Below are 18,763 nucleotides of genomic sequence, written 5' to 3' on the forward strand. Positions count from 1 at the left end.
TCTGGCAGCATCTGTGGAGGAGAAAATATTTAACATTTCGGGTCCAGTGACCCTTCCTCAAAAACCAATTCTGAGGAAGGGTCACCGGACCCAAAACGTTAACTCTGTTTTCTCCTCCACAGATGTTGCCAGACCTGCTGAGCTTTTCCAGCAACTTTGCTTTTGTTGCCATTGAATATTAGTGAAGTATGTGTTCTGTTATGATCCAAACTGATGTTAATACTGGACAAATGGTATCCCAAATAGACCCAAATCTTGTCTATTTAAATTTTTTTTTAGTTGTTAAAGTCAATTACTAAACACATTCACAAAAATACTCACGTATTTTTAACACACAGAATAAAAGAAGCAAAAGGATCATGAACTATATGACACTAAACAACATTTAACGCAGACATCAGAAAAATTTCAAAATCACACTACCCCTTTTATCAAAATAACATCTTTACATACCCAAACTCAGCAAAGAGCCTTCACATTCTTTATTCTAAAACTTCTTGCTCAGGCTGGCTCAGCTGCAACTGGTTTCCTGTTGGCAAATTTCTGTGCATTTATTGGATACTACTTTTCTTCAGACAATAATCCCAGAGAAACCCAAAATGAACTGCAAGCTAAACTTGCTATTACTTTAACTTCAGGACAAACACAACTTCCGCAAAGTCAGTTCCCAGCAGTTTGTTTCCAAAATTTCTTACCATGGTGTTTAATATATTAACCTCCCCTCTCTAGCACAGCCACACGCTAACTTAGTGCTTTCTAGATTGTTCTTCTCTGAGCATGTGCCTGGACCCAGCAGGAAACAGCACAGTTTCTTCTACAATTTCATAATGTACTGCATTGTTAACCCCTTCCTCCACTTTAAGGTTATAAATCTTCATTAAACACATGTAAGCTAATATATACAAAACAAATCAACAGAACAAAACTAAAATCCATCTCCATCCCCTGTTTCCTAACACGCAAGATGTAAAATATATACTTAACTTAAAATTATGTATTGTTTTTGACACTTCCTGTCAAAACAAAAATGGAAAGCTATCTTTAAGAGGCATTTTCATTTTATATTTCAGTGTCATCATTCTATTACATTTCTACCAATTTTACTCCAGCAATAACAATGCATTTACAACAAAAAATTAAAATCACATTCTGCGCAAGTCCACTTTGACTCCACCACAGGTTTTCCTCCGTATTTGCTCTTGATAAAGCATCTGATTGATATTGTCTCTTCCTGTGACATGAATGCTTTTAAAATTGTGTGGTTGAAGCATTAAACTCCATCAAAACAGTCTCTGATTCTTATTACGAAATTTTATTAGGAAAGTTGAAGGACTATGGTCTGTTGAAATAATAGTCTGCGAATTTGTACATGCACTTCAAAGTGTTATAGGGCCAACACTGAACTCAAAGTCACTTTTATTTTCCCCGCAAGTTGAGTATTTCTGACAGCAACAAATCAGCTTTTCTGAAAAGTAACCGACTGGCCATTCCGTCCCCATCTCAGCTTCCTGTAATAAAACTGCACTAACATTCACATCACTGGAAATAAGAGCTAGTTCAAATGGCTTAACGTAATTTGGTGGCAGTAGTAAGTACAAGTTTTCAAGTTGTCAGTGGCCTTTCTTGATACACCACTATCCATTGAAATTTCTTACCCTTCCTTATTGAGCTTGTCAAGTGAATCATGCCCGGCACTGAAATTCAAATCAAACTTCTGATAGAATACATTCACTCCTATATACCGCAAATCTCTTGCTTTGTCTAAGGCACCGAAAATCCTAAGATCGTCCTTACTTTTGCTTCTCCGAGTGCTGCTTGGCTTGTCCAACAGCGTTCCCCATGCACTATTAGTGACTTCTGCTTTTGCAAGTTCGATTTTGAATTCAATTGGTCGAATTAGTCCCTTGTAACCGATCAAGAAAGTCACACAATTGCCTCACTTGGCTCCACAGAGCCATATTAAAATTCCAGTTTGTGTAACATTGTTCGCAGCAGGTTTGGATTCTGTGCCCAGTGTTTCACATACCTTGTTCCTTTAAGAATTCACAGATACTTTAATTTTGAGGCGACCTTGTTATGATCCCAGTTGACGTTAATCGTGGATGGTTCAGATCCCAGATTGAGACCTGCCTGGGTAGACATCCTTATTTTATTTTAGAAAGCAGGGGGGTCAATTATACATTCTCAAAGATCCACTAATATGCTTTTAACACAAAAAACAATTAAACAAGAATTAAAACATGGACTACATTACACTAGACTGTTTAAAAATCAGGGTTTAAGGTAGAGATTGGGCAAAAGAAAATCTCAAGAGTGTCATGAATCTTCCACACTTTCCCTGAAAAGGTGGTGGAAGTAGAGTCCTAAAATATTCTTAAGTCATGGGTATGTAGATCCCTCTTAAGCAAGGGGCAAAAGATTAGGGGTAGACAGGGATATGGATTTAAGGTCACAGTCAGATGAGTGACACCCTTATTGAGTGGCGATGGTCTACTCCTGGTCTTGATTAATTTGTATGTTAGTCAAGAGGTTTGGAAAGAATGTATTACAGACCGCAGAAAAGGATTCAAATTCATACTGCCTGTTATACTTGGGGCAGCCCAGTGGCTCAGTGGTTAGCACTGCTGCATCACAGTGCCAGGGACCTGGGTTCAATTCCACCCTCGGATGACTGTCTGTGTGGAGTTTGCATATTCTCCCTGTCTGCGTGGGTTTCCTCTGGGTGTTCTGGTTTCCTGCCACAGTCCAAAGGTGTGCAGGTTAGGGTGGATTGGCTGTGCAAAATTGTCTATAGTGTTCAGGGATGTGTGGGTTATCAGGGAATGGGTCTGGGTGAGATGCTCTGGGGGTCAGTGTGGACTTGTTGGGCCAACGGGCCTGTTTCCACAATGTATGGATTCTATGATGATATCTGTAGGTCTGGTTAGTTTAGTTGGCTAGATGAATTGAATACAGTGCAGAATCAAAGCATGGGGGTCAATTATACATTCTCAAAGATCCACTAATATGCTTTTAACACAAAAAAAATTAAACAAGAATTAAAACATGGACTACATTACACAAGACTGTTTAAAAATCAGGGTTTAAGGTAGAGATTAGGCAAAAGAAAATCTCAAGAGTGTCATGAATCTTCCACACTTTCCCTGAAAAGGTGGTGGAAGTAGAGTCCTAAAATATTCTTAAGTCATGGGTATGTAGATCCCTAGGGTTCAAACCCTATACCAACTTTGGCAATTCATGGCAGCATACCTCCTCCTCTTATCCATGCTTGTGGAATGGTTACATAAATCAATTTTGTCCCTCAAACGAAGAAAGATGCTTTGGTCCTTATGTGATTCCTCACTGGGGCAGCATGCTGGAAAATGAGCCTTGCTATTTCTGAAGTTATCTCAAAACTTAAAGCTTATGTCAACATACACTAAGTTGCCAATTTACCTTCCTTTGTAGACCCAGGTTAACAGGAAACACAGCCCGAGCTTCAGCACTTAACAAGAATTACGATTTCTCATAAATGAAAATGTTTGAACCACCAGATAAACAACAACAAACTATCGACATAGACCTCTACCAGTTAAAACTCTAACCCTCTTGAAAAATTATCCCTGTACAAAATCATACGGACAAACACAGACAGGCAGAAAAAGTGTTAAAATCAGATTTACAAACTGGTAAGGAAGGTCAATGGTTCCCATCCACAGGATTTGCTGAGATCATTTTTTGTTCACAAGGACTTGCTGTTCTTCAATCTGTCTTCTCCAAGTATTTTTCCCACCTTTGCATGAGGCACAGAGCTACTGGTTCACAAATTATTAATTGGCTAAAAGCAGCGGGTTATAGCCACTGGTGGGGAGAGAAAACTGGCTTTCTTCAGCTCCAGGTATCTTTTAATCATTAAGAGACACACACCACTTTCCCTTCTGGAGGTCCAGAAGTTTCTGGCCATATTGTTTATACTCATAAGCTGTTTTGCCACCCAGGAACCAATCACATAGCTGTTAGCAGGCAAATAGCCATTGTCATCAGTTGGACACGAATCCATAAATCAATCTGCTGCTTCTGGCCAGTCGACTCTCATTTTGCACGCATGCCCTGATGCCAGCTCGTCTGCAACTGGTTGAACAAATCAACAGTGTAAATACCAGTAACACGGAGTTTCAGTAAGTTGCTTTCAAAAAGTACAGCAATCCCTTCCACAATCCTTAGTTTTTGAGAGTGGTGCCCTTTTCTATTCCAATCCACAATCAAAAACAAAAGAGTATGGTATTTACAGATTGTGGAATATCCATACCCCCTTTATCCCAAGCCTCAGTAAAGAATCACCACTATCCCTGTATTGAGGCTTCTTGGTTAGGCTGGCACAGCTGTAACCAGTTTCCTTTTGGCAAATTTCCCTACGTTGACCAGATGCTATTTTATTTCAGCTGGTATCTCTCCCTGGGATACCTAAAGCAAACCACAAATTAAACGCTATCATTTTTACTTCAGAGCAAACACAAGTTCCCTAATCTCAGCAGTTTCTCAGCTACATCTCTTACCAGACTGTTTACCACATCAGCCTCCCCTCTGTAGCACACTCGCACACCAAATGACTGCTTTTTGGATTTGTGTGTGTTTGCATTCCACTCCCGTTACAGCTTTATTTCACTGCACAGTTAGCTCCCGCCTCCACTTTAACCGTAGTAAATCTCATTAAAATGTACAAAAGCATCCAATCTCCAGACTCCTCAGTACCAAGCGCAAAACAACTCTTATGAAATAAAACTAAAAACCATGCCTCACCCCACTTTCTTTACATGCAAAATGTAAATTTAATATTCTCGTCTTTAAAGAAGTTTATATTTAAAATGTATTCAATAATAATAATATTCTTTACACACAAAATGCAAAATGTAAATTTAGTATTCTCATTTTTACAGAAGTTTATATTTAAAATGTATTCAATAATAATAATAATATTCCAACACTCAGCTATCACATTTTTAAAGATTGAAATGTTGACCTGCAATCAAAAATGGACACATTTTGTGATCTGCAGAATCACTGCCCAAACCTTTGAAACCAGACCATACTTTACATCTAGATTTACTTAGCCGTATAGAGACATGATATATTCAGCAGGTCGGGCAGCGTAAGTGGAGAGAGAGAACCTGGAGTTGACATGGTGGGTTGGCAGCTTTTCTGCAGAACAGAGGAAAACAAAAAGTGCAATTGGTAGGTTCTGAAAGAGTGAAAGAAGTGGTGAAAAATGAAAAAAACTTGCATTTATATAGTGCCTTTCGCAACCACCAAAATGACATACATTTGTTGTAAAATCACTGAAGTGTAGAGATTATTTTAATGTAGTAGTTGGTATCCACTCAGTGAGCTCCTATAAAGAGCAATGTGATATCGACCAGATAATATATTTTTTGAATAATTTGTGTATCAAAGGACTTGACAGCAGGACTACTCCTTCAACCTTTCTCCATCATTCAGTGCTCACAATCTCGTTGTGGTCTCTGTACCTATCTGCGCCCCATAAGCCTGAAGTCTGTGGTCTGTCAAAAATGTTTCTAATTCAGCCTTGAATAAACTTAAAGATCTCCTCTAACCATAGAAAAACTAAGTACAGAAAGAGGCCATTCAGCCCAATTGAATAAACAAAGCTCCCATACTAACCCTACATTACAGCCTTTGGCCTGTAGCCTTGTAGGTTACAGAGCTTCAGGGGCAGATCTACATTCCTCTTAAATGAATTGATGGTTTCCACTTCAACCACCAACTGGACAATGAATTCCAGACAGGTAACTCCCTCTGGAATGTAAAAAGAGTTTCGTCAAGACTCCTTCAAACCTTATTTGGGATCGCCTTAAATCTGTGCCCCATGGGAATCGACTTTTCCTGTAGGAAAACCCGTTTTCCTTGTGCACTGTCCTCAAACCCCTCATTATTTTGTACGGCTCAGTTAAACCACCCATCTGCCTCCTCTGTTCTAAGGAAAACAATTCTAGCCTCTCCAATTTTTCCCTGTAGTTACAATTTTCAAGCACTGGCGACTTTTTTTATAAATGGGTCATCTTTCACTGAAGCGCAGGAGGTCGAGAGGCGACCTTATGGAAGTTTCTAAAACCATGAGAGGTACAGATAGAGTTAATGGTAGTTGTCCTTTCCCTAGGTTGGGGGATTTCAAGACCAGGGGGCACATTTTTTAAGGTGAGAGGGCTGAGATTTAAAAAGGACATGAAGGAGAAAGTTTTTTACACAGAGGGTGGTTCACATGTTCAATGAACTTCCAGAGGAAGTGGTGGATGAGGGTACAATTACAACATTTAAAAGACATTTGGATAGATACAGGAATAGGTTTGAAGGGTTATGGGGCAGGAGCAGGCAGGTGGGACTAGTTTAGTTTGGGTCTATGATCGGCACAGACTGGTTGAGCCGAAGAATCTGTTACCATGCTGTATGACTCCGTATTGCCATGGGACTTTTTACATTTTTCTGAGCGGACTTTGGTTTAATGTCTCATTGAAAGTTGTCACCTCTGACAGCACAGCACCCCCTCGGTACAACACTGGAACTTACAGCCTTGATTTGTTTCATGGCAAAGCCCTGAAGTAAGACTTGAATCTATGGATTCTGAGTCTAGTGTGCCCCTAACCTAGCCAGAGCTAACATACACAGAGCTGTCAGTGGAATCTTGCTGTGTAAATCGCCTGCCATGTTTCAGGCATTATGGGTGTGACTACTCAAAAGCAGTGTCAAGTCTTTACGACATTGTGAAAGGTGCTACAGAAATGCAAGCTGGAAATGGCATCAAGGTCCCCTTGTGAAAGAGTTCAAAGCTGCGCAGTATCCCTTGGGTTGAGGGTTGAACTGACCTCCAGGTGGCTGCCCTATACAGTCTTTTCTTAACTAGTCTGCCCATATTAACATGGGAGAAGAGCAGATTCTCCTTGTATTCTGTTAGCCACATGCCATTCATTGATATTGCTATATTCCCCACGATCAATATCCTGCGAGTCACTATTCACCAGAAACTGAACTGGATGAGCTATTTATGAATACTGCAGCCTCAAGGGCAGCCCAGAGGCTAGGAATTCTGCAGTAATTAACTCGCCGCCTGACCCCCACTTCCCCAATAAAAGAAATCTTGTCCACCATCGACAGGAGTGTGATGGAGTACGCCCCACTTGCCCAGCTGAGCCCTAACAACACTCCAGAAACTCGACACCATACAGGATGAAGCCCCCCACTTGATTGGCACCACATTTTAACACCTTCGGTATTTGCTCTCCACAAACATCTTCCAGACTCAGCTGGAATATTGTGTAAAGTTCTGGCTGCTGCAGGAGATGAAAGCATTGGAGGGAATGCAGAAGAGATTTATAAGAATAATTATGGGGAGATGATGGTCTTGTGGTATTATTGCTGGATTGTTAATCCAGAGATCCAGATAATGTTCCAGGGGCCAGAGTTCGAATCCCACCACAGCAGATGGTGGAATTTGAATTCAGTAAAAATCTGGAATTGAGAGTCTAATGATGACCATGAATCCACTGTTGATCTTTGGGGAAAAGCCCACCTGGGTTGGCCTACATATGACTCCAGACTCACAGCAATGTCGTTCACTCTTAACTGCCCTCTGGGCAATTAGGGATGGGGCAGTAAATGCTGCCTGGCCAGTGATGTCCTGTGAATGAATAAAAAAGGGAAGCTTCAATTTTGAGGATTGGTTGGATTGGTTATCCTTAAGAGAGAAAAAGGTCTAAGAGGAGATAAAAGTTTTCAAACTTACAGGGGGTGCTGGATAGATCAGATAAGGAGAAACATTTGTCATTTGTAAAACAATCAAAAACAAGGCGACACATATTTAAAGTGATTTACAAAGGAGGTAGATCTAATTGGTGCTTTTCACAAAAGTGTTACGTCATTGTCCGAGGCCATTCAACCCATTGTGTCAGTGCCAGCTCTCCAAACAAGCATCATGACTAAGTGCCATCGAAGATAGGAGCAGGAGTAGGCCGTTCCCTCTCGCTCCCCCTCCCTGAGCCTGCTGTACCATTCAGTGTGATCAAGGCTCAGCGATGACCTCAATTCCCTAACCCGCCCTCCTCCCACGCCATTCTCCTGCCTTTTTGCCATATCCTTGTAGCTTATTACTGTTTGCAGAATCGTCCAGAGCCCTCCTCAAAACCTTGATTGAACCTGCCTCCACCAAACTTTGCACGCTGTGCGTACCTTACCCAAATGATCCGCCAGGTGGAAATCTTTTTCCCCAGTTATACGTCCCACTTGACAGACTGCAGTCTTGCCAAAGTCAGGAGTTTTGAATGAAGCTATGGATGAGCCATGATTTGATTGATTAGCAGGACAGGCTGAACAAGCTCACCCAGTCCATGTTATAGAATAGATCTGTAACCCACGTGCATGTCTGGGTTTGACTGTGATGCAGTGCTAATATAACTGAACTAGTAATCCAGAAACCCAGGCTAAATGCTTTTGGAGCATTGATTCAAATCCCATACTTGCTAGTAATTTAAATCTAATTCATGAAATTTAGAGCTGGAAGTTAGTCTCCATCATGGCAACATTGATTGTCATAAAAACCCATCTCGTTCACTCATGCGTTTTAAGGGAATCTGCCATCCTTATCCAGCCTCCAGAAGCATAGCTACACACATCAATTGCCTCTTAACTGCCCTCTGAAATGAGCAAGCCACTCATTTCAGGGGGCAATTAGGCACGTGTGCTGAATGCTGTCCTTGTCCACATGCCATGAAATGCACCTTAAATATTAAAGATGTTGCCTCCTTTAACAGATTCCTGCTGGCTTTGTGATGAACTGTTTGTATCTGAGTGAGCTGGTCAGAGGCTGGGGATTCTGCAGGATGGCTCCTGAAGCTCAGTGGTCATGTCCCTAATCTAAGTCAGTGGACCCACCCACTCCACAGAGATGTGACACCATCTCTTATCAGACTGGTCAGAAATTATCAACCCGATCACTCTGAATGGGGTAGTCAAAAACCTGTGGGTATTCTGCAGCGAGTTGCTTATTTCCTTACTCCCAGGTCTGTCCAAGGCACAAGTTAGGAGTGTGCTGGAATATTTCCCCCCATTTGTCTGGATGACTGCAGCTCCAACAACACTCCAGAAACTTGACACCATCCAGGACAAAATGGCTTGTTTACTCAGCACCACATCCACTGCCAATGGCTAGTGATATCGATACAATATCCTGTGCTTTACCTGTCTTGGGAGCTTTACTGTCAGTTTAAAAGACTAGGGGGAGACCTACTCTGTGTCTAATCCTGTGATATCACGTCCCTAGGAATATCTGATGGGGACAATGTAATGGGGGCTTTACTTTCAGTTTACATTGAGTTCAAAAGAGCAGGAGCTTCATTCTGTATCTAACCCTTTTTCCTAACTTGTGAGTGTGTGATGAGGACAGTGTGGAGGGAACTTTATTTTCAGTTTTAAAAGGTAGAGAGGGCTTTACTCTGTAACATTGTGCTGACGCTGTCCTAAGAGTGTTTGGTGGGGGAAATGTACAGGAGGCTTTACTCTGCTTCTAATCATGTGCTGTCCCTGTCCCCATCAAACACTCCCAGGACAATGTAGAAGAAATGTTACTTTCAGTTTAAAAGATTAGAGAGACCTTTTATTTGCATCTTACCCCATGTTGTTGCTGTCCTGGGAGTGTTTGATGGGGATGTAAAGTGGAAAATGGGCCATTCTGACCACCAAAATCCCCCACTGAGATGAACATAAAAATCAGGTGGCATAAAACACATCCAAAAGAAACAGGTAAGTCAAATTCATTTATTTATAATTAATGGTTACATGTCATGTGTTAAAATCATGTACTGTATAACTTAATGTGTCTTGCTACTAAACTGAAAAATAAAGCAATGCTAAATATAAATTATATAAAAGCTGCTGTCTTCCAACATGGATTTCAGAATTCTAACCATATAACATGAACGTGAGTTTTGTCTCAAAGTGAAAAACATCTCAATTTCGTTGTCAGCAAATTATATTGCCAGCTACGAGAGATGAACAGGACAGAAATCCAGGATCACAAACTGACTCCTACTTGGGTACAAGTTCCACACACACACGCGGACTCTCACTGGGGTACAGCTCGCACAAACACACATACACACACACAGTCACTGGGGTACAGCTCGTGCTCACTGATTCTCACTGGGGTACAGACTCCCACACACACTGACTCTCACTGGAGTTTGAAACCTGATTCTGAACGGACACAGTTTGCCCTGATTTTGGTATGGCCGCAGATATTTTAAAAAAAGTCTATAGCAGACAGCATCAGAATGAAGAAACAACCTTTTGCGAAAATTTCCTGAGCAGCAAATTGAGCCAACAGGAGAGTCAAGACCAATGCGAGTTTGTCAGTCCAAATTCGTAATGCACAAGGAGGCCATGATTGGCATGGGGCTGTGCGCCCAATCAACGGGGTCAGCTCCAATAGTGACCAGATACGACATTCCTGCCTGTTCTCTCCACCTCCTTCCTCCACTTTACCAATCCCCCCCTCTCATCCCTAACCCCACCTGCCCCACTCTAGGATTTGTGAAGTCATGAGGCCATTCCAAGTCCCCCTGACATCCCCACCACAAATGAAATCTGCTCTCCTTACTTAACGGAGCAGGGTCTCTCAGCTCACCGCCATTTCCACACAGGATGACAATAAAATGTTGACCTTGCTGGTGAACCGCATATCCCGGGAATGGATATTTTTATAAAAGGAAAGGCAGAACCGGGAAGCAGTGTCACCGAAAGTGCCTGCTGTTTATATCGTAATGTGGAAGGAATCTTGCAACCACTTGTCCCGCGAGTTCTGCGTCTGGGGCACTTTGAGGCTCTTGTGCACTGCTTCATCCTTGCAGCGATCTGAGCAATCCTGCTCGGCCTCATACTCATCGTCATCATCGTAGTCAGCATTTTCCGAGACGTAGGAGTGCATGGACGAGGTCAGGTCCTGGTACAGACCCTTGTATTCCTGAATGGACTCGTGCAGCGACCACAGTTGGCAGAGGAGGGACATGTCGAGCTGTCGCAGGCCCACCTGTGGATGAGGAGAGACAAGATCGGGCAGAGGTGGGGAGATGTACACTTTGATCTGGTGCGTCGGGAAAAGGTGGGGGGGGGGGGGAGGCACAATCCTGAACTGCCCAGCCCCACCCTCCCCCTCAACGCCAACCCCAGCTCCCATGGGTGCCCTCAGCGCCCATGATAAAGACCACAATTGGAGTTCAAGACTTTAGGGAAGAGGGTAGTCAGTCATCCTAATCCGTTGTCTAGCGACCCCAGGGTCAGAGGGAAGAATTAACCAGGGTTCATCTGCAACCAACCAATGTCCAGTGACCCCAGGGTCGGGGGGGGCAGAGGTAATCAGCCAGGGGTCATCTGCTCCCAATCAGTATCCAGTGTCCCCAGGGTAAGAGGGGAGAATTAACCAGGGGGTCATCTGCAAACCAATCACTGCCCAGGGTCAGGGGGCAATCAGCTGCAGCTGCTGTTTCTGATCAGCGTTCAGAGACCCTGGGGTTAGGGAGAGGGAAGGGATACATCAGTCTTGGGGTCCTGCTGATCCAAACTTCACGTCTTTAAACACACCAATTAAACTGGCGTCTACGCCATGCATCCCGTGCCTGGGGAGGAAGGGAAGGTATAGCAAGGGCTGGATCATCGAGCAGCTGGGGTGGGGCTGTGAGGCAGGGGACATTTGGGGGAAAGGCCGTTCAGCCCCTCAAATCTTCTCCACAGAAGGTGCAAGGATGCCTGCCCATGCTATGGAATAGCAGGGCCTTTCGGCCTGAGTGTTTGGAAGTAGGGGGATGGGAAGCTGTCCGTGGGTATTGTCCCAATTGACAAAACAGTGATTCAGAATGTCCTGTGAGCCAGATGCAAGAACAGGCTGGACAGCCTGAATAAACAGGAACAGATGTGGCTACAGGTCTCTACGTTTACTGGGCCCTAAACTCAATCCTCGCCCTCCACCAGCAGCTGCTGAATCAAACCGAAAGAAACAGAGTGCTCTTTCAGGCAAGCATCAACAACAAAAAAAATTGGGAAGACATAGCTCACACAAGGCCAGGATAGGCGCAGGTTGTTCAGAGCACTCCCTGTGCTGAGCTCCGGGCTCCAGGTCAAAATATATATGCACAGGAAAGGAAAACGGTTCAGCAGTAGTTTCTACCTAATCATGATCTGCGTGACACTAACCCAGTGTGTGTGTGTGTGTGTGAGTGCATATGTGTGAGTGTGTGTGTGAGAGAGAGAGAGAGAGAGAGCCTGTACCCCAGTGAAAGTCTGTGTGTGTGTGTGTGTGTGAGCCTGAAATATTGTGTGTGTGTGTGTGAGTGTGTGTGTGTGAGAGAGAGAGAGAGCCTGTACCCCAGTGAAAGTCTGTGTGTGTGTGTGTGTGTGTGTGAGAGCCTGAAATTCTGTGTGTGTGTGTGTCTGTGTGTGAGCCTGCATCCCAGTGAGAGTCAGTGTATGTGCAAATGGGGTCCCTGTACTAACATCAGTTAAAAATCTGGTAACCAGCTTGTGGGAGCCTGTGTGCAAATTGGCTTCCAAAATAACAAAGAATAGGATACAAAACACAAGCTGACACTGGCCGTGCAGTACTGAGGGAGTGTTGGGGTCTAGGCCCGAAATGTCAGCTTTCCTGCTCCTGTGATGCTGCTTGGCCTGCTGTGTTCATTCAGCTCTACACCTTGTTATCTTAGGCTCTCGGATTAGCCTTTTTACATGTGAGGCATTAAAGTGAACCTTCACCTGCCTTCTCACATGGGCATGTAAGAGGATCCAGAAGATGCAGGTGCAGAAGTAGGCCATTCAGCCCATTGGGTCTGCTCCAATGCTTCAAAGATATCCTGGCTGATCATCTTCAACTCCACATTCTTGCCTTTTTTCCCCCTAACCGGTTAGAAATCCATGTGTCTTAGCCTTGAACCTCCTTAACGACACAGCATTGACAGCCCTCTGCAGTAAAGAATGCCACAGTTTCCCTACCTACTGAGAGAAGGAATTCCTCCTCATCTCCACCTTAAAATGTGTGACCCCCCCCAATTCTGAAAATATGCCCTCAGGTTCTGGATGGACCCACCAGAGGCAACAACAAAGTGTATTATAAGCTGGAGAGGGTTCAAGATGTTGCTGGGAATGGAAGGTTTGAGTTATGAGGAGAGGCTAGATAGGCTGGGACTTTTTTCACTGGAATGTAGGAGGCGAAGGAGTGACCTTACAGAGGTTTATAAAATAATAGGGGTTATAGATAAGGAGAATGGCAGTTGTCTTTTCCATAGTGGGGGGGGGGGGTGGATTTCAAAACAAGGGGACATAATTTTTAAGGTGAGAGGAGAGAGATTTAAACAGGACATGGTGGGGGGGAGGGCAATTTTTTTTACACAGAGAGTGGATCATGTGCAGAATGAACTTCCAGAGGAAGTGGTCGATGCGGGTACAGTTACAGCGTTTAAAAGTATAAGTTCACGATGAAAAAATGTTTGGAACAATATGGGCCAAATGAAGGGAGGTGGGACTGGTTTGATTTGGGATTATGGTCGGCATGGACTGTTGGACCGAAGGGTCTGTTTCCATGCTGTATGACTCTATAGTGTCTGCATATCTACCCCCGTCAAGCCCCCTTAAAAATCTTGCATGTTTCATCGCCTGTCATTCTTCTAAACTCATTAAAAAAATCCATCCATAACCAGGATTAGCCAAGTGAACTTTCTCTGGACTCCTTCCAATGCCTTAAATAAAGCGACCAAAACTGGTAATTGCACAGCATTCCAGCTGTAGTCTGCCCAGTTTTAGTAAGCCCTCCCTGCTTTTATACTCCATTCCCTTTGAAATAAACACCAATATTCCATCTGCCTTCCCTATTAGCTCGGAATTTGAATGCTAGCTTTTGTATAATTCATTACAAGGACACTCAAATCCCACAGTGCTGCAGCATTCTGCAGCCTTTTTTGCATTTAAATCATATCCAGCTCGTTTTCCTGCTAAAGTAAATAGCCTCAAACGTTCCCACATACCTGCCAAGTTATTATCTGTTCACTTAGCCTGAAGATATCCACAAGACCACAAGATATAGGAGAATTAGGCCATTCAGTCCAATGGGTCTGCTCTGCCACGCAATCATGGCTCCTATGCTTCTCAACGCCATTCTCCTGCCTTTTCCCCATGAGCCTAGAGTTCCTTACCAATCAAGAACCTACCTGTCTCTGTCTTAAATCCCTTCAATGGCTTGGCCTCCACAGCTCTCTGCTGCATTGAGTTCCACCCTCCGGCTGAAGAAATTCTTCCTCATCTCCATTCTAGAGGGTTGTCCCTTCACTCTGAGGCTGTGTCCTCGGGTCCTAGTCTCTTCTCTTGGTGGAGGTACCTTCTCTGCATCATTCTATCAAGGGGACTTAGTATTCTGCAAGTTTCAGTTAGATCACGGGGGAGGCAATGGCCTAGTGGTATTATCACTGGACTGTTAATCCAGAGGCCCCCGTAACGTTCAGTGGACCTGGGTTCGAATCCTGCTGAGGGAGATGGTGGGGTTTGAATTCAATAAGTATCTGGAATTACCATTCTAACAATGACTGTGAATGCATTGTCAATTGTTGGATGCCCTTTCGGCGAAGGAAACTGCCATCCTTACATGATCTGGGCCTACATGTGACTCCAGACCCACAGCAATATGGTTGACTCTTCACTGCCCTCAGGGCAATTAGGGATGGGGCAATAAATGCTGCCTGGCCAGCGACATCCTCATCCAGTGAATGAATGAAGACCTGCCTCCGTCACAGTCTCTGGCAACATGTCTCAGACCCTATCCACTCGCGGCGTGAAAAAAAAATATACTCCTCGTCTTACTTTTGCTTCATTTACTAATTACCGGAAGTCCACACCCTCTCATTCTCAATCCTTTGACCAGTGGGAATAGTTCCTCCCCGTCTACCCTGCCTGAGACCCCTCAGAGTTTTGAAAACTTCTGGCAAATCACCTCTTTCTCCAAGGATGGCATCCCCAATTTATCCATGTGACCAACATTCCTCATCCCTGGATCCATCCTCTAAATTTGACAGCAGTGCAGCACTCCCTTCAATACCACTAACAAAGAATCACAGGTCTAGATTGTGTGGGCAAGCACCCTGAAGACATAAGACAGTAATAACTCTGGACCGCTAAAGGAAAGATGTTATTAAACTTGAAAGAGCGCAGAAAAGATTTACGAGGATGTTGCCTGGGGTTGGAGGGTTTAAGCTCTAGGGAGAGGCTGAATAAACTGCGGCTATTCTCCCTCGCGTGTCGGAGGCTGAGGGATGACCTTATAGAGGTTTATAAAATCTTGAGTGGAATGGATAGGGTGAATAGACAAGGTCTTTTCCCCAGGGTAGGGGAGCCCAAAACTAGAGGGGCATAGGTTTAAGGCGAGAGGGGAAAGATTTAAAAGGGACCTGCGGGGCAACTTTTTCACACAGAGGGTGGTGCGTGTATGGAACGAGCTGCCAGAGGAAGTGGTGGGGGCTGGTACAATGACAACATTTAAAAGGCATCTGGATGGGGACATGAAGAGGAAGGGTTTAGAGGGATATGGGCTAAATGCTGGCAAATGGGAGTACATTAATTGAGGATATCTGGTCAGCATGGATGAGTTGGACCAAATGGTCTGTTTCTGTAATCCAGGAGTTCGGGCTAATATTCACTGGGTCATGGGTTCGAATCCTGCCACGGCAGATGGGGATATTTTAATTCAATTTTTACCTCAATGAATGTTTTTAAGGCAATGATGGATTAAGGGTTTTGGAGAGCAGGCAGGTAAGTGGAGCAGAGTCCACGAAAAGATCAGCCATGATCTTACTGAATGACAGAACAAGCTTGAGGGGCCGAATGGCTGCTCCTGGTCTCATTTCTTATGAATAGGTTCAATGCCCCAGAAGGCGAGGGCGAGATACCAAAGACGCGTATGTGTGGGGGTTAGGTGCTCGCTAGACAATCAGCTACAAAGAGATAACAAGATGTAGAACTGGATGAACACAGCAGGCCAAACATCAGAGGAGCAGGAAGGCTGACGTTTCGGGCCTAGACCCTTCTTCAGAAGAAAGTCTGCAGTTACTACTATCTCAGCTACAAAGAGAGTTTGGATGGACTGTTATTGTTTTCCATGGAGCAGAGGAGACTGGTGGAGGATGACATGTGACTGAGATGTTTAAAAATAAGAGGAGAATAGACAGGGTAGGCAGAGAGGAACGACCCCCTTTGATGGAGGGATCAAGGACCATCGATTTAAGCTAAAGGGCAGGAGGTTTTGAGGGGAATGTGAGGGAAAGTGTATTCACTCAAAGGATGGTGGCAATCTAAAACACAACTTGAGACAGGAACATGGAGGCAGCTCTAAGATTACAAAGAGATCTTGATCAATTGGGTCATTGGGCTGAGGGGTGGCAGATGGGGTTTTAATTGAATAAATGAGAGGTATTGCAGTTTGGCAAAACAAACAAATTTAATGTTGGGGCCGTGGGTAGTGTTGTAGAACAGAGAGACCTAGGGGTTCAGGATACATAATTCTTAGAAATTTGCATCACCGGTAGGGAGAGTTCAGAAGACATTTAGCAAGCTTGCCTTCGTTGCTCAGACCTTTGAGTATAGGAGTTGGAACATCATCAGTTATTGGCTGGATATGTTGGGACTTCCTTCGCTGAAGCCAAAGAAGTTGAGGGGGTGAACTTAGAGGTCTATAAAATCATGGGGGGTGGGGGGGACAGATAAAGGTGAATAACAAAGGTCTTTTCTGTAGGGTTGAGAAGTTCAAAATTAGGGAGGATATTTTTAAGATGAGAAGAGAAAGTTTTAAAAAGGGGGCAACTTTTTTTTACATACAGAGTAGTTCATATGCGGAATGAACTTCTAGAGGAAGTGTAGGTACCGTCACAAATGTTCAAAAGATATTTGGAATAAGTATGCAAATAGGTTTGGAGGGATATGGACCAGGAGCAGGCAGGAGGGACTAGTTTAGTTTGAATATATGGTCAGCATGGAGTAGAATCATAGAGATTTAGAGAATGGAAAAAGACACTTCACCCAATTTGTCCATGTCGAACATGTTTCCTAAATTAATCTAGTCCCATTTGTCAGCATTTGGCCCATATCCCTCTAGACCCTTCCAATGCATATATCCATCCAGATGCCTTTTACATGTTGTAATTTACCAGTCTCCACCACTTCCTCTGGCAGCTCATTCCATATACGCACCATCCTCTGCATGAAAAAGTTGCCTCTTAGCTCCTTTTTAGATCTTTCCCCTCTCACCTTAAACTTATGACCCTCTAGTTTTGGACTATTCACCCCGTCCATGATCCTCATGATTTCATAAACTTCTACAAAATCAGCCCTCAGCCTCCGACGCTCCAGAGAAAAAAGCCCTGTGAAAAAAGCTCCACACTGCGCTATCCCAGCTACTCAGCCTCTCCCTGTATCCCCAACCCTGGCAACATCCTTGTAAATCTTTTCTGAGCCCTTTCAAGTCTCACAACATCCTCCCTGCAGCAGGGAGACCAGAATTGAAGGCAGGATTCCAAAAGTGGCCTTAACCAATGTCCTGGACAGCCGCAACATGACCCTCCCAGCCCTCCTACTCTATGCACTGACCAATAAAGGACAAGACTGAGTTGGGATCCAAGGGTCTGTTTCCATACTGAATGATTCTGGACACCTTTGCAAGACCAAGGCATTCAGGGCTTGGGATCAAAGTGGTTGGTTTTGACCAGCACGGGGCTCGATGGGCCAAAGGGTCTGTCCCAGTACTCCACTACTTTTTGCTGATGGGTGGCACGGGAAGAGAAGGGAAGAGGAGTGCTGTCTTGGCTTACCATCTCCTTCCGTAACAACGCCAGGGCCGCGTCTAGATTGGCCGGCTTGTTCCTTAGTAAGTTCTCGGTGGCCAGGCGGGGCCGGCTCAGCTCGTCCTGGATCATGGTCTTCTTGGCGTACAGCCTCTCCACGTCCCTCCACGACCCCCCGCTGGAATTGAGGATACCGCTCAGACCCTTGGGCAACGGTGGGAGCCCCTCGATGCCAGAGACTAGGCTCCCGGAGGGCTCGTCCTGCACCCCGTTCATACCCTCTGTTCCCTGCTCTGGTCTGCCTAGCTCATGCAGAGCACGGCTGTCTCAGTCAAAGTTTCCTCTCTCTCTCTCCCACTCCCTCCTCCAGGAAACGCTACAACTAATGAAATTGTTAAAAAGTGCAACTTGGAACCAGTTTTGCAAACACTCTCTCTGTCTCTTTGCTTTAAAAAATAAGCTTTCCTTTCTAATTTTAAAAGCTAAACCTCTCTCTTTCTCTTACAGGCGCGCACACTACAAATCCTCCTCCCTGGGATTTCCTGTTTAAAAAGATCCGGTTTCTGTGCAGATTCTATTCTTTGGCTTACCACCACGCCCTGAAAGCGTGAGGGCATTGCTGTTTCCTTTGCAAACTTGTTGATTTTGTTTCCGACGTTTCTCTCCGCCCCCCTCCAAAAAAATAAACAACGCCTCTCCAAATCCCAAACCAAAAATCTCAAACTATTTCCGCACTTGAGTTTTGTTTTCTCTCCCCCCCCCCCGCCGCGAGGATTAAAAAAAGGTTGTTTTTAAATTCCACTGGTAACTGATCTCGTTTTTACCTGTGGAGATTTCTGCAGGATATTTACTGTCCTCTCACTGTGTCTTTTAAAGGTTGCTAATTTCTGAGAGTAATTACTGTCCTCTCA

At 44.2% G+C, this 18,763-nt stretch overlaps 1 protein-coding gene across 1 annotated transcript; it reads right to left on the reverse strand.

Moving 5' to 3' along the window:
- Positions 1–9,823: 9,823 nt before the first annotated feature.
- fam89b (family with sequence similarity 89 member B) lies at positions 9,824–18,497 on the reverse strand. The gene is made up of 2 exons (XM_048524867.2): positions 17,880–18,497; positions 9,824–11,071 (listed from the first exon to the last, which is right to left on the reverse strand). The coding sequence occupies exons 1-2, from the start codon at positions 18,126–18,128 to the stop codon at positions 10,796–10,798; spliced, it is 525 nt and encodes a 174-aa protein (XP_048380824.1). The 5' UTR covers positions 18,129–18,497; the 3' UTR covers positions 9,824–10,795.
- Between the last annotated feature and the right edge of the window lie 266 nt (positions 18,498–18,763).

The sequence above is a fragment of the Stegostoma tigrinum genome, chromosome 42 (assembly GCF_030684315.1).
Source record: "Stegostoma tigrinum isolate sSteTig4 chromosome 42, sSteTig4.hap1, whole genome shotgun sequence".
In the NCBI taxonomy this organism is placed as follows: Eukaryota; Metazoa; Chordata; class Chondrichthyes; order Orectolobiformes; family Stegostomatidae; genus Stegostoma; species Stegostoma tigrinum.